Genomic DNA, 14830 nt, shown 5'->3' on the forward strand with positions numbered 1-14830 from the left:
GAGCCGAGACTCTACTTGACGGGAGGCCAGCATTTGCAAGTGTGGTTTAACCCCTCAAGAGAATATGAACTACTCATTGTCTGCTGACCACAAGGCCTACATGCTGTAGCACTTAGCCCAGCCTACTTAGCCTTATCTAACTTTTTGCTCTACTGTAAAAATAAATAACCAATGAATCAAGCAAACAAACAAATAAATAAATAGGCCTAAAGAAAAATAACACAAACTTAATGTACGCACCTCTCAGGTCAGTTTAAACCTTTCCCTTTCAGGTACAATTCAACACATACAAACACATGGCCTCTCTTTTTAGCGAAGAGTGAAACGGCTCCGGCGACGGGACCACCTGCACAAAGAGGCAATGCATAAGTCCCAAGAGTAAATACCAATAATGAGCTAAGTCCAAACCAATCAAGTGAGAAATCCTTAGTAGCTCAAGACAACACAGCTAGAAAGAAATGTTGGTGAAGAAGTCACGAAATTGTCATTGTCATGAAACAATCATTGACTGTAAGGAAGGACTAAATGCTGAAAAGACTTTGGGTAACAGAGTCACCTTAAAATCACAAGGGCCTCCATATGATTTCCATAGTGACAGAAAAGAGCCTGATGAATAGTTGACATATCCAAAGTAACTGATGGTCCCTCCCCTCCCCCTTCTGCGTGTGTCCTTATAGGAGGATCCTGCAGTCTGTCTGCTCCCACTGCACCTCTGCTCATCTCTCTGCTGGACAGCAAGAGACGCTGCTTCACACACACACACACACACTGCCAACATGCTGGGGACACTCTGCACTCTCCTCACTGCTCTGACATGTAAGACACCACTGCAGGCTTTGCTGTGTCTCTGCTCTATGGGAGAGTGGCCCTATGGCTGTTACATGTGTGCTCTTGTTCTTTTCAGGTGGCAGTGCTGTGACTGTAGTCACACAGACGCCTGCTGTTGTCACGGTGAGGAAAGGAGAGTCGGCCACTCTACACTGCAATCTGGGGACTGTGATTGACGATTCTGCTCGGTGGTATAAACGGGTTCCAGGAGAGACTCCTCAGTACATGCTTAGGTCTGACCGTGATGTGAGCACTGTGGGATATGGCTCTGGTTTTTCATCCCCTGAATTTGACTCCAAGCATTCCTCTCGTAGTGATTGCAGTCTGTGTAGCGGCCAAAGTGGACTTTAAGTTAAATGAATAGAAATTGCTTTAAAATGCATGAATAGATAATAAATAATTTCATTTGAATTTGTAATTTCATAGATAAGTTAATTTCATGATGAATATTATATAGGAAGGATAAAAGAATAAGAATTCATGCTTATAAGATTACTTGTTGTTTTGGATTAAAAATGTGTACTGTCGCTTTAAGACTCACGAGCCGGCTTCCATAGCCTCTCGCGCTTTTCATTTCAGATCGCAAGGAACCGTGGAAGCGAACAGTCTTCTTACCTGTTGCTCTTCTGTTGCTCTTCAACTTCGGACATTTAAACCTTTTATTTTCAGTAGTTGATGTTTTTGTTAGTTCATGTACCTTTTGTAAATACCTTAAGAAGAACACTAAACTTCCGTTTTCATTTCAAGACGTTGTGGAGTGGTTTTATTTCAATTACATGGACAAAGACAGTGGAAACAGTAACTTTTGGTCGGAGAAGTAACAGCGTAAGAAATAGCACTTTCCTCGCGGTCTCACCAAGACCAAACCTCTACATTAGTAAGAAGACTTGCTTGACATTGGACTACAAACATTGGTGAGGTTTTCCTGAAAGTGGAAAGTAGTTTCATCGAGGGATTTACCGAGAGACTTCTGGAAGCAGCATGATCACGCGCTGCGTTCGTGGCTGGTGAGTGGACAAGCGGCTCGTGGCTGCAACGTGACTGTCGCAAGTGGAATCGGAAAAAAACCGGACTGACTTTCAAACGCAATCATGGCAAGTGAGGAGGATAAAACGGTAAGCCCTCCGGGGGAAAAACGTTTGGTTAAACCAACACAAGTGTCACTGGAAAATAACTTGCAAACGAAAATCAGCTTCAGAAGAGCCAAGCTAGGCAAATTGACTGAGAAAAGAAAGGAAATGCTTGCTTTAATGGATGATGATGCAAACGTGGAAATTATAACACAGGAGTTGTTAAACAAATATGAAGAGCTGATAGAAGAATTCAGTAAAATAAATGCTGATGTGAAAGATCTGTACAGTCAGCTTGGATGTTTAGAGAACATGAAAGCAGATCAAAGTGATTGGTTTCAGCCTAGATATGATGAGCACAGTAACTTTGTGCAAGAAGTGAATACATGGATACAGGATGCAATGCTTCGCATTGAAGAGTCTCAAAAAGTGAATGATGAAGTAAAGCCTGAAGATAGCGCTTCAGCTTCATCCAGAAGTAGTAGAAAAGCTAGGTCTGTCTCCTCTGCTACTGTGATATCAGCAGCTCGTGCTGAACGCCTTAAACTTGAATTGGAGCAAGCTACTTTGTCAACTAAGTCAGCTACATTGAAACAAAAAAGAGCTCTGGAGGAGCAAGAGCTAAAGCTTAAGGAGCAGGAGCTAATGCTTAAAGCTGCAAAAGAAGAACTGGAGTTACAAGCAGAGCTTGATGAAAAAGATGCAAAATTAGCCGTGCTAAAGAAATACGAAGAAGGCTCACGTGTGTCACGAGGCTCTAGAGGGGAGTCACTGATGGCTACTCAGAGACAACATGTCAGCTACAATAGGAGCGGTGGGGCTAGTAATGTATCTCAGCACAGCCATAGTGGAATAGCTGCCAATGCAGCGCCTGTTGCACAGCCAGTGCTTCTTGCACGACCAGCGCCTGCTGCACGACCAGTGCCTGTTACACGACAAGTGCATGTCACTCCAAAGGGCAATTCAACAAACTCAGATAACCTAGTTTCCGTCATGCAACGCCAAAACGAAATAACTGAGAGCTTAATTAAGCAACAAAAGCTATCTACATTGCCATCACCAAACATCCCAATGTTTAAAGGAGATCCAATGGAATACCGTCTCTTCATGAGAGCTTTCGAGCATCGCATAGAGAGCAAAACTGATAACAGCAAAGATCGGCTTTACTATTTGGAACAGCACACGAGCGGTCAGCCTAATGACTTAGTGCGCAGTTGTTTTCACATGGACCCAGATCAGGGCTATCCTGAAGCCAAGAAATTATTAAAGGAGCGCTTTGGTGACAAATACAAAATCTCAATGGCATACCTTGACAAGGCTCTAAATTGGCCTACCATAAAGTCAGATGACGCCAAGGCACTTGAAGCATATGCTCTGTTTCTGACCAACTGTAACAACGCAATGTCGGACTTAGAGTACTTGGACGAGATGGAGAATGCGGCGAACATGCGCACAGTCATCTCCAAGCTCCCATACAGGCTGAGGGAGAGATTCAGGAGCATCGCCATTGACATTCAGAAGAAAGATCGGCGAACAAAGTTTGAAGACGTGGTGTCATTCGTTACAAAACAGGCTGAAATGGCAGCACACCCTGTGTTTGGCGAAATCTCAGGTCAGACCAAGCGACAACCTGAAAAGTCAGCTGTCAAGAAAAACATCACAGCGTTAGCCACTGAAGCTAAAGAACAGAAAGCAGTGAAATATGTTGCTGGTGCTGACAAGCAAGCTAAAGAGAAGAAACCAAACATGAACATGGCTTTCGTGAAACCTTGTATCTTCTGTCAGGGTGATCATACAATGGAACAGTGCAGGAAACTTCAGAAAAAGTTGCACAAAGAAAAATTGGAATTCCTTAAAAGCAAGGGCCTCTGCTTCAGCTGTCTTACAGGAGGACACATGAGCAGTGCCTGTGAAGAAAAGAAGAGCTGTGAGTTGTGTTCAGCTAAACACCCTACGCTGTTACACATAAAGCAGAAACCTAAAGACTCACAAAAAGAGGAGTCTTCACAGGAAGAACAAACTGTGATCAGTGGATTCGTGGATGCTGGAGAAACTTGCTCTCAGACTGGGGCCGGGGGTACAGGAACCGTCCTCGCCATCGTTCCAGTGAGAGTGAAGGCTAAGAAAGGTGACAAGGTGCTGACTTGCTATGCGTTCCTGGATCCAGGCAGCAACGCCTCCTTTTGCACTAACAAGCTAGCCAACAACCTTAACTTGCCAGGAACAAATGTAAACATCCTACTTACCACCATGGGAGACCAAAAAGCCGTCTCATGCAAATTGCTACCAGACCTAGAAGTTAGCAGTCTGGAGGGTGACGACTTTGTCGAACTCACTGGTGTGTTCACACAAAAGGCCATACCTGCTAGTCAGGAGAACATCCCAACCCAGGAAGACGTGGATAGGTGGCCACACTTACGAGGTGTTCGGATTCCATCGATCAAGGCGGATATCGACCTTCTGATTGGGACTGACGTCGCAAAGGCTTTGGAGCCAGAAGAGGTTATCCGCAGTGTGAACCATGGTCCTTATGCCATTCGTACAGCCTTGGGGTGGACCGTGAACGGGCCGTTGCGTGAGAACATCAGAAGCTGGTCAAAGGATGGACACCCACAGATCCAAATGAATCGGATATCGGTGGCTCGACTTGAAGAATTGTGGACACAACAATTCAAGTACGATTTTCCAGAGAATGCTCGAGGAGAGCAGCTTGAGATGTCGAAGGAAGATCAACTGTTTATGGACCGAGTTACCACATCCACAAAGCTGGTCAACGGTCACTACTCTATTGGTTTGCCGTTGAAGAATAAAGAGTTGAAAATGCCTAACAATAGAGCAATGACAGAGCAACGAGCGCTCAACATGAGAAAGAAGCTTCAGAAAAGCCAGACGTTCCGAGAGGAATACGTCAGCTTCATGAATCAAGTGATCAGCAAGGGATACGCTGTCAAAGTCCCAGATGAAGAACTAAGCAGGAGCGATGGAAAGGTGTGGTTTATTCCGCATCATGCCGTCTACCACCCCAAGAAGCACAAACTTCGAGTGGTATTCGACTGCGGTGCTTCGTACCAGGGAACCACACTCAATGAACAACTACTGCAAGGCCCTGACATGACCAGCAGCCTGGTTGGTGTCTTAACCCGATTTCGTCAGGAGCCAATCGCAGTCATGGCCGATGTGGAATCCATGTTCCACCAGGTCAAGGTCCCACCTGAAGACGCAGACCTTCTCAGGTTTTTATGGTGGCCTGACGGGGACATATCGAAAGAGCTGCATGAATACAGAATGGAGGTACACTTGTTCGGAGCCACCTCCTCACCCAGCTGCGCGAGCTATGCGCTGAGAAGGTGTGCCGAGGACAACAGGAGTACTTTCGATGCAGCAGCTGTGGACACAGTGTTGAACAATTTTTACGTCGACGATTGTCTAAAATCGGTCAACTCAGAACAAGAAGCCATCAAGCTATTCCATGACTTGACGGCCATCTGTCAAACAGGAGGCTTTAGACTCACAAAATGGACGACCAACAGTCGAAACGTGCTGTTAACCATTCCGCTTGAAGACAGAGCGACGGAAGTCAAAGATCTAGATCTGGACCAGGACTCACTCGCCATCAAGAGAGCCTTGGGAGTACAGTGGTGCATCCGGTCAGATCAGTTCAAGTTTCAAGTCAACATCGAGCAGAAGCCTCTCACCAGGAGAGGAATCTTGTCCATTATGAGCTCAGTCTACGACCCGCTTGGAATGTTGTCTCCAGTCATACTACCTGCCCGAAACATCCTGCAAGAATTGTGTAGACAAAGAACAGGCTGGGATGACACCGTGCCAGAACACCTAGCACAACAATGGACCAAGTGGACTGAAGAACTTCAACAGCTCACTGACTTCGGAGTGACTCGATGCTTCAAGCCACCTGACTTCGGCAAAGCTGTGCAAGCTCAATTGCATCACTTTTGTGACGCATGTGAAACAGGCTACGGTACTGTCACGTACTTAGTGCAGAAGAATAGCAGTAACCAAGTGCACTGTTCATTCGTCTTGGGGAAGGCGAGGGTCGCCCCTCTGAAACCAACTACCATCCCGCGGTTGGAGCTGACGGCGGCTGCCTTAGCTGCGAAGGTGGATGTCATGCTGAAGAAGGAGCTTCAGTTGCCACTGGCAGACTCCAAGTTTTGGACGGACAGTACTACCGTACTCAAGTACTTAGCCAACGAGAACATCAGGTTTAAGACTTTTGTGGCAAACAGGATTGCCATAATCCTGCAAGCATCAAACGTGCACCAATGGAGCTACGTCAACACTCAGTTGAATCCAGCCGATTGCGCCTCAAGGGGTCAAAGGGTGAGCGCCTTCATGAAGAACGAGGTCTGGATTGCTGGTCCCAGCTTCCTTAGCAAACCAGAAGGAGAGTGGCCAGTTAACACCGAACACCAAGAAGAGCTCACGGCTGAGGATCCTGAGGTGAAGAAAGGCGTACTGGTTCATGCTACCACTGTAGAAAGCACTGATGCTATGCAGCGACTAATTCAATACTTCTCTTCATGGATACGGCTCAAGAAGGCTGTGGCGTGGTTCATAAGACTCAAGCAAATCCTGGTGAACCTGTCTAGGAAGAGAAAAGAGTTGAATGAATTGGACAGCGATGAACAACAGTTGAACAAGGAAATGTTGAGCTATAAAAAGAGTCTCAAACATACTTACCTGACAGTGGATGACCTACAGAAGGCGGAGATCAATATCATCGGTCATTGCCAAAGCAATAGCTTCAAGGAGGAGATATCTGCTCTTCAGAGAAAGGACTCTGTCAAGAAGAGTAGTCGAATCCTCAGACTCAATCCACAACTTGAGGAGGGAATCCTTCGCGTTGGAGGTAGGCTCAGCCGAAGCCAAGCATCCCATGATCATCCCTAAGAAACATCACGTGGGAGACTTGATTCTCCAGGATGCACACGAATGCCTTGGGCACAGTGGACGTAATCATGTCTTGTCTCATGTACGTCAAAGATACTGGATTATCGGTGCTCCCTCGTCAATCCGAAGAATGCTGTCTCGGTGTACTACCTGTCGAAGACAACATGGTGCATCAGGTACACAAGTGATGGCAGAATTACCAAGAAACCGAGTTCTACCAAATGAACCACCCTTCACCAGAACGGGTGTGGATCTGTTCGGGCCATTCATCGTCAAGCGTGGAAGAGTGTCTGTCAAAAGATACGGGGTGATATTCACCTGCCTTGCATGTCGTGCGGTCCACATCGAAATGGCAACATCACTGGAGACCGACTCCTTTATTCAAGCTCTACGTCGCTTCATCGCGAGAAGGGGTCAGGTGAAGGAAATGAGATCCGACAATGGAACAAATTTGTTGGAGCTGACCATGAGCTGAAAAAGGCAATAAAGGAGTGGAATGCTGCACAGATTGAGAACAGCCTGCTTCAACGTGACATCAAGTGGTTGTTCAATCCACCATCCGGATCCCACCACGGAGGAGTGTGGGAAAGGATGATTCGTTCCATCAGGAAGATCATGAATGCTACATTGAGAGAGCAAAGCTTGGACGAAGAGGGTCTTCAGACATTCTTCTGCGAATGTGAAGCCATCTTGAATAGTAGACCTATCACTACGCCATCCAATGACATTAATGATCTGGAAGCTCTTACCCCACAACACTTACTCTTGCTCAAGACTAACCCCAATCTACCACCGGGCGTCTTCGACGAGCATGATACTTACGCACGCAAGAGATGGAGGCAAGTCCAGTACATGAGCGATCTGTTCTGGAAACGCTGGACCAGAGAATACCTGCCTCAACTCCAGAAAAGACAGAAGTGGAACCATCCGGCGCGTAACTTCAGCCAAGGAGACGTAGTCTTGATCGTCGATGAATCAGCCCCCCGAGGATCATGGCTGATGGGCAGAATCGTGAAGATCGTGGTGGACGAGCATGGAATCGTCCGCAAGGTTCGAGTCAAGACGAAGACGAACGAGCTCGAGCGGCCGATCACCAAACTCTGCCTGCTTCAAGAAGCAGAATGAAAAGGACTGTTAAGTATTAACCTTCTTTTTTGTAATTGTTTCTGGGATAGAAAGCAATTAGGGGCCGGGTATGTAGCGGCCAAAGTGGACTTTAAGTTAAATAAATAGAAATTGCTTTAAAATGCATAAATAGATAATAAATAATTTCATTTGAATTTGTAATTTCATAGATAAGTTAATTTCATGATGAATATTATATAGGAAGGATAAAAGAATAAGAATTCATGCTTATAAGATTACTTGTTGTTTTGGATTAAAAATGTGTACTGTCGCTTTAAGACTCACGAGCCGGCTTCCATAGCCTCTCGCGCTTTTCATTTCAGATCGCAAGGAACCGTGGAAGCGAACAGTCTTCTTACCTGTTGCTCTTCTGTTACTCTTCAACTTCGGACATTTAAACCTTTTATTTTCAGTAGTTGATGTTTTGTTAGTTCATGTACCTTTTGTAAATACCTTAAGAAGAACACTAAACTTCCGTTTTCATTTCAAGACGTTGTGGAGTGGTTTTATTTCAATTACATGGACAAAGACAGTGGAAACAGTAACTTTTGGTCGGAGAAGTAACAGCGTAAGAAATAGCACTTTCCTCGCGGTCTCACCAAGACCAAACCTCTACAGTCTGATCATTAATACTGTAGAGGTGGGAGACTCTGCTGTGTATTATTGTCAGACATATGATAACACTGCTAATGAGTACGTATCACAGTGATCCACACCATGACAAAAACCTCCACACTGCTCTCACTCACTTCTGCTTTCACCAGTGCCAACTGTAACCTTGCATCTGAACATGCTGAACATTGTCTAAAATCAGCAAAAGATATGCATAGTAGAAAATTCCCATATTAATTAGACCTATGTCTTGCCTATGATTAATTCTGTGGGGAAACTCTTTATGGCTAAAATAAAGGGACTGAATCATATCCAGGGATCAAATACTATGTAGGCCTATGTGCCATTTATACAGTAAAGGTGAACTGAATTTACAACATTATTATACATAGCGCTTTATGGGTGCACTTTAAGAAAATACTGGGTCCTAATATTATAAATTATAATATTGTAGGGTCATCAATAGGACGTTGCATTATGATCATGCCAACAGTCTAAATCTGTGCAATATGAACGTCTCTCCCCAGACAACCATAAGAGACTATTGGACGCAGGTTTTGACTATTGTTTTGATCTGAATGTCTCTAAGATATGGATATGGATATGAATCCCAACCCTGGAGGCCCCGTGGTGGTTCTCCTCAGGAAGTGGAGAAAGTGGAGGAGAGGAAGTGGAGCCAGTGAAGTGGAGGTCTGAGGAGAAGTGGGTGTTTCAGTTGCACCTCTCAGTCCTGACACTGAGGAGGTTTTTGTACGGGGGGAGATAGGAGATGAACCACTGTGGTATTCGGACTAGGCACCAAGCTCATTGTCACTGGTGAGTACACTCTTCATTATGAATTTCTGTTCGTGGCAAGTTTCATGTTTGCTCAGCTTTGGAAAGTTGGGAAATTGTGTTTTTATTTTAGATGATGATGCAATGTCCTAAACATATTTTTGTACGCCAGTTTTAACAGAAAGATTGATATGAGTAGCTATCATGCACCTTCAGTTTTGTGACAGTGTGTGAAGGAGCTATAGAAGTCGTGCTCCGTAGAATTCCTCTCTGTGTATTGAACAGGAAAAAGTTGGGATTTGCTCACTTTACAAATTTGGTTGAATTTTATGACAACTTTCTAGGCATCAGTGAGTTCATATGTAGCTGTTGTTTCTATTCATTTGATCTTCATACTGTTTTGAAAATGCTCACTTTCACAAAATCAGCATATTTATCTACAGTGACATTTTTGGATTCTATAATATCAGCCGTGCAATGCAGTGCTATCAAACTTTGTGGTCTTGTGACTTATACTGAGGTGTGCTTTTGTGTATGGAGCTGTATAATTTTATTAATGCCTTCATGGAATTATATAAATCCACGAGTCTTTGGTAATGACTCTGGTAATGAACAAAAGAGACCAAATTTTACTTGTGTTGACACTAGTGGATTATCAAATATGTGTACATCAACTGGACTGTGAATTGGATCATTTTAACCCATTACTACACTAATGGTCAAAAGATTATCTGGACTTTGTGTTATTTCAACAGTAATACTGTGTATCTGCATTATCATGAACAGCAGACCTACAGTAATGAATTGGGAACAGTTATTAAAATTGTTCGACTTCTTTTTTGTGGTTTTGAAGGCACACTTTGTAATATTTTTAAGTTAACTAATCACCATATCAACAAACCATTCATTTAATGACGTATTACTACATTAATGCTAAGTTTCTTCCTTGTGAGAAATACTTAAGAAATTTGCCAACTCACTTGTTTTTGTCTTTATGTAGCCCAATTAGTTTTTCTCTAAAATACTAATGACAATGTGTACAAGAAAGTCTTGTTTGTCTCCCATTAATGTTTTGCACCAAGAGTATTCCACTGCCTGTAGTAGGCCTATGTGTGAGATGTATACAAGAACCTGGTCCCCAACAGCTACTCAGTTGTGTGTGTGTGTGTGTGTGTGTGTGTGTGTGTGTGTGTGTGTGTGTGTGTGTGTGTGTGTGTGTGTGTGTGTGTGTGTGTGTGTGTGTGTGTGTTTCAGATCCTACACTGCCAGCTCCGTCTCTGACTGTCTTCCCTCCGTCTCGTGAGGACCTGAGTGGGGACAGTGTGAGGGTGGTGTGTGTGGCTGAGGACGTGTCCGCTGGCCTGGCTGATGTCAGCTGGCTGCTCGGTGGGAACCCTCTAATCAGTGGCATCAGCACCAGCTCTACTCAGCAGCAGCCCAACGGCAGGTTCCGACTCAGCAGCATCCTGACCATCCAGACAGCTGTTTGGACCAGTGGCAAAGACGTGACCTGTCAGGTGACCAGTTCTGGCTCCACAGCCTCCAAGACCATCAGCCAGCCAGACTGCTCTGACTGATGCTACAGGGACGCCTAACCCTGCATGTGCTATGCCTGTCAGTAAATGTGTTTCGTTCTTTTAGACTGTTTGAATTCATTCCTTTAATACGTTCCTTTGACTCTTTGATTTTGTTCAAATAAAAAGCATCTTAGTAAGCATTTGTCTTGTAATGTGTTTATGTGTGTTTTTTAATCATGTCCTTTTTATATATTCAACATTAGTTGATTCATATTGAAATTGAATACTTTCTTAAAATCAATGTAATTTGAATGTAATGTAATGTAATTTGAAGTGAAGAGATTTCCCAGAAGTCACTAGGAAAGTAGCCGCAGTTTCTAAATGATATTCAAAGTTCCATGTAAATCTGGTGGTTTCTTTGCCACACATGGCTGCTCAAGTGGCAGACCAAGAACGGTTTCTAACCTGCAGGTGTGGATTTCAGATATGTTAAGAATTCTTACATGAACGTTTTCAGAATCCACAATGAATCGACAATATATAATGCACAATCCATTCAATAATGATAGTGCATTGCACAGCACCCCCCCCCCCCCATGAATATGTGACATGTTTGCTTTTGAATCAGATAGCATCCAAACAATAATTGCAATAATTGTTAATAATTTTTACAACAACAACAACAAAACAACACCACTTAAACTAAGAACATCGACATGATTCAAAGCAATTTCTGTATATGTTTTGTACAAGAACACCAATAGCATGTGGTGAAAAATACATTTGTGAGTAGGACCACATGGTGGCAGTGTTGAGCCACAGCCATGAAATGTCAGACGAGCTCTAATAGGTGCGGATCCCAACAAAGGCCCAATACCAGCCACAACCAAATCATCCCCTACAGCAGTGGTGCTCAAACTGTGGTACGCGTACCACTGGTGGTACTTGAGACATCTCTGGTGGTACTTGGAAGAATTAATTTTTTGTGCATTGTTTTGAAGGCTGTTGTTGTTGCAAGTCAAAAATGTCTCTTTGGTCTCACGTTTTGTAATATCGAACTGTATGAATCTGTATGAACTGTATGAAAACATAATGCAGAATAATACAAGGGAAGAAAGAAATTTTAAAACAAAGTTGCACTGAATGTGACCGTAGCTGTTGATGCCGCTGTGAACCTCTCCTGTATTGACGGGCAAAAGTGAATATGGAAAGCCTTTGCTGCGATATTGATTTTCTAATGTTGATTGTCAAGGTGGTACTCGGAGAGCTCAATATTTTCTTGGGTGGTACTTCACACAAAAAGTTTGAGAACCACTGCCTTAACGGTCTCTTGACCTCGGCAACAGACTGGCAACTGAAGTTCCCCAACCATTGCAGTCACCACCCTTCATCTAGGTACTGTCTACCAATCAAGTTCTGAAGCTGGAGCTGACAGTTCCACAATGGGATGTCAGACTGGAGGAAGCCTATGAGAAGAAGCTCTCCAAGACTGTTGGACTGGTCACTGACTGCCAGCATTCTGTATGAAGGGTGAAGTGACCTTCAGTCACTTTGCAGTGAGGTCCTTGTCTAGGATTTGAGTTGTACAGTGACTGGAAACTTTCCAAGAACACAGGAGTAGCCAGAGACCAAAAGCATTCTGGATGGATGTAGGGTGAAGTGCCTTCCAGTGGAGGTCGGCCTGAGAGGCTTTGTAGCCTGGTCCTTCGTCACTGCTTTGCATTTAGGCATTATGGGAGAGGGCCTCAGGATGTCAGTGGTTCAAGAGGAGAAGAGTGGAGTCATGGTAACTAGTGAGCCATCTGATCTAAAGCTGAATATCTGGTCAGCCCTGGCTGATTCACCTCAATGAGGGAATATGATGTCGAAAGATCCAAAATATCCATTGATTCCAGAAACATCTCTGATTAGGGGTCCAGATGTATTCCATTCCATGCATTGCTGAGAAATGTAATGTATAGTTTAATCTGTAGATTGGATGGTTCATGTAATCAAATTATTATGCTGCTGTCAAATCCTGCTCTATACCAGTCAATCTAGTGGAAACACTACAAGTGTCTTTTATAAGTGTGTTTCTGTTTGTCTATGTATTGTGTTTTCCATTTTTTTAAAGTGGACCTTGAGTCTGGAAAATAAAGTTGTTGTTGATGATATTAGCAGATTTATTATCCTTAACAGCTCTTTAAAAGATTTGTGACAAAAAAGAGCACAGCAATTATCCCGCAATGGACCAACAGGAATATAAACTGGAGTATGTGACAAATTTTACAAAGCACTGAAAAATAAATCGTCTGATTCACCAGCCACTGAAAACCAAAATCATATTTTTTTTGTTGGCATCTATCAGCCACTTCTCAAGTTTCAGAAGGATGGGCCTTTCATGTCACGTCAGACTCCTTCAATTTTATGCATTTTAATGAGGACAAGTAGCATCCAGTGGCATAGACATGAGCATAGACCCCACTTTCATTTATGGAATCCGGTTGTAATTTTTCATGCTTTACTTTGAAACAGAACTTGTTTGACGTAATTGAAGACAAAAGACTAATTGCCAGTAAAGCCCCCTTTGGCACTTTATTGAACACTGCTAAAACTGAAAATGCTATTGGCTGACTGTTTATCAAAAGGGGGCAGCCGTGACCTAGTGGTTAGGGAGTTGGTCTTTCAATCCAGGGGTTGCAGGTTCGAATCCCCCCTGACCTACATCTCCGTCCATGGCTTAAGTGCCCTTGACCAAGGCACCTAACCCCACATTGCTCCAGGGACTGTAACCAATAGTCAAGTCAAGTCAAAGTTTATTTATAGAGCACTTTAAAATACAACAAGATAGCTGACCAAAGTGCTGGACAGGCCCTTAAGACGCACAAATACAACAAAAATAAACATAGAAACAGTGTAATCTTTGAACAAAAAACATGATGTAAATAAAAACAATATAATAACCAATAGAAAATGCATATATAAAAGAAGTGTGAGAAAAAAATAAAAAGAGTCTAATTAAGGTGCGAATAAATACACTAAAACTACAGAGGCCTCATATAACAAATTAAAAGAAGGGCAAGCAATAATAAATAGATAAGAAAACTAGGAAGTTATAAAGAGTTGAAAGCTAAGGCATAAAAGTCTCAAGATGTTTTTTAAGAGTTTTGGGCCTGTGACCGCAAAGGCTCTGTCTCCTCTACTCTTCAGTCTGGACGGGGGCACGACTAGGAGGCCTTGGTCTACTGACCTGGGGCCTTTGGAGGGGGTGTGCATTTTTAAAAGATCAGACAGGTAAGAGGGTGCCAAGCCATGAAGCAATTTAAAAGACAAATACAAGAATCTTAAAATGTATTCTAAAACATACGGGGAGCCAGTGAAGAGTTACAAGCACAGGGAGAGGCGATTCTAGGGTCAAGTGGGGCCCCTAGCAAAAATGCAAAAGAATGAACATTTTAATCAAAATAACCATTACTGTAGTACAGTATGGGCTGTTATTCACTATCTAGGGGCTTAGGGGCCGCCTGCCTTGCCTGGTGGCAAGATGCGCCGCATAGGTGTTAGTGTTTTGGTGAGAAGGCGGGCAGCAGCATTTTGGACTAATTGCAGGCATGAGATGGATGAAGAATTTATGTCAGCATATAAAGCATTGCAATAATCCAGGCGGGAGTAAATAAAAGCATCGATGATCATCTCAAAGATTTTAAAAGATAAAAAAGGTTTAGCCTTGGATAAAACCTTTAATTGATAAAAACTAGATTTCACAACAAAAAACCCTGCACAATAAGAACTGTATCGCTTTGAATAAATGAAAGCGTCAGCTAAGTGCAATGTAATGTAATGTAATGTAATGTAATTGTAATGTGATGTAATGTAATTGAAAACAAAAAAACTAATTGACAGTATAGCACCCTTTATTGCTATTGGCTGCATGTTGATCCCTCCCCTCCCCCTTCTGCGTGTGTCCTTATAGGAGGATCCTGCAGTCTGTCTGCTCCCACTGCACCTCTGCTC

At 43.3% G+C, this 14830-nt stretch overlaps 1 protein-coding gene across 1 annotated transcript; it reads left to right on the forward strand.

Annotated features, from left to right (window-relative positions):
• The first annotated feature begins 720 nt into the window (after positions 1 to 720).
• On the forward strand, positions 721 to 11027 carry LOC134464173 (immunoglobulin lambda-1 light chain-like). Its single transcript, XM_063217635.1, has 5 exons — positions 721 to 816; positions 905 to 1154; positions 8538 to 8627; positions 9331 to 9362; positions 10575 to 11027. Exons 1-5 carry the CDS (start codon positions 777 to 779, stop codon positions 10895 to 10897), a joined length of 735 nt encoding a protein of 244 aa, XP_063073705.1. The 5' UTR covers positions 721 to 776; the 3' UTR covers positions 10898 to 11027.
• Positions 11028 to 14830: the final 3803 nt, after the last annotated feature.

This window comes from Engraulis encrasicolus, chromosome 2 (assembly GCF_034702125.1).
Source record: "Engraulis encrasicolus isolate BLACKSEA-1 chromosome 2, IST_EnEncr_1.0, whole genome shotgun sequence".
In the NCBI taxonomy this organism is placed as follows: Eukaryota; Metazoa; Chordata; class Actinopteri; order Clupeiformes; family Engraulidae; genus Engraulis; species Engraulis encrasicolus.

Coding starts and splice junctions, on each gene's coding strand:
- LOC134464173 (XM_063217635.1), top strand. CDS start 777: ATGCTGGGGACACTCTGCACTCTCCTCACTGCTCTGACAT. Junction 1,155..8,537: donor TCTCGTAGTGATTGCAGTCT/GTGTAGCGGCCA, acceptor GGTCTCACCAAG/ACCAAACCTCTACAGTCTGA. Junction 8,628..9,330: donor TATGATAACACTGCTAATGA/GTACGTATCACA, acceptor AACCACTGTGGT/ATTCGGACTAGGCACCAAGC.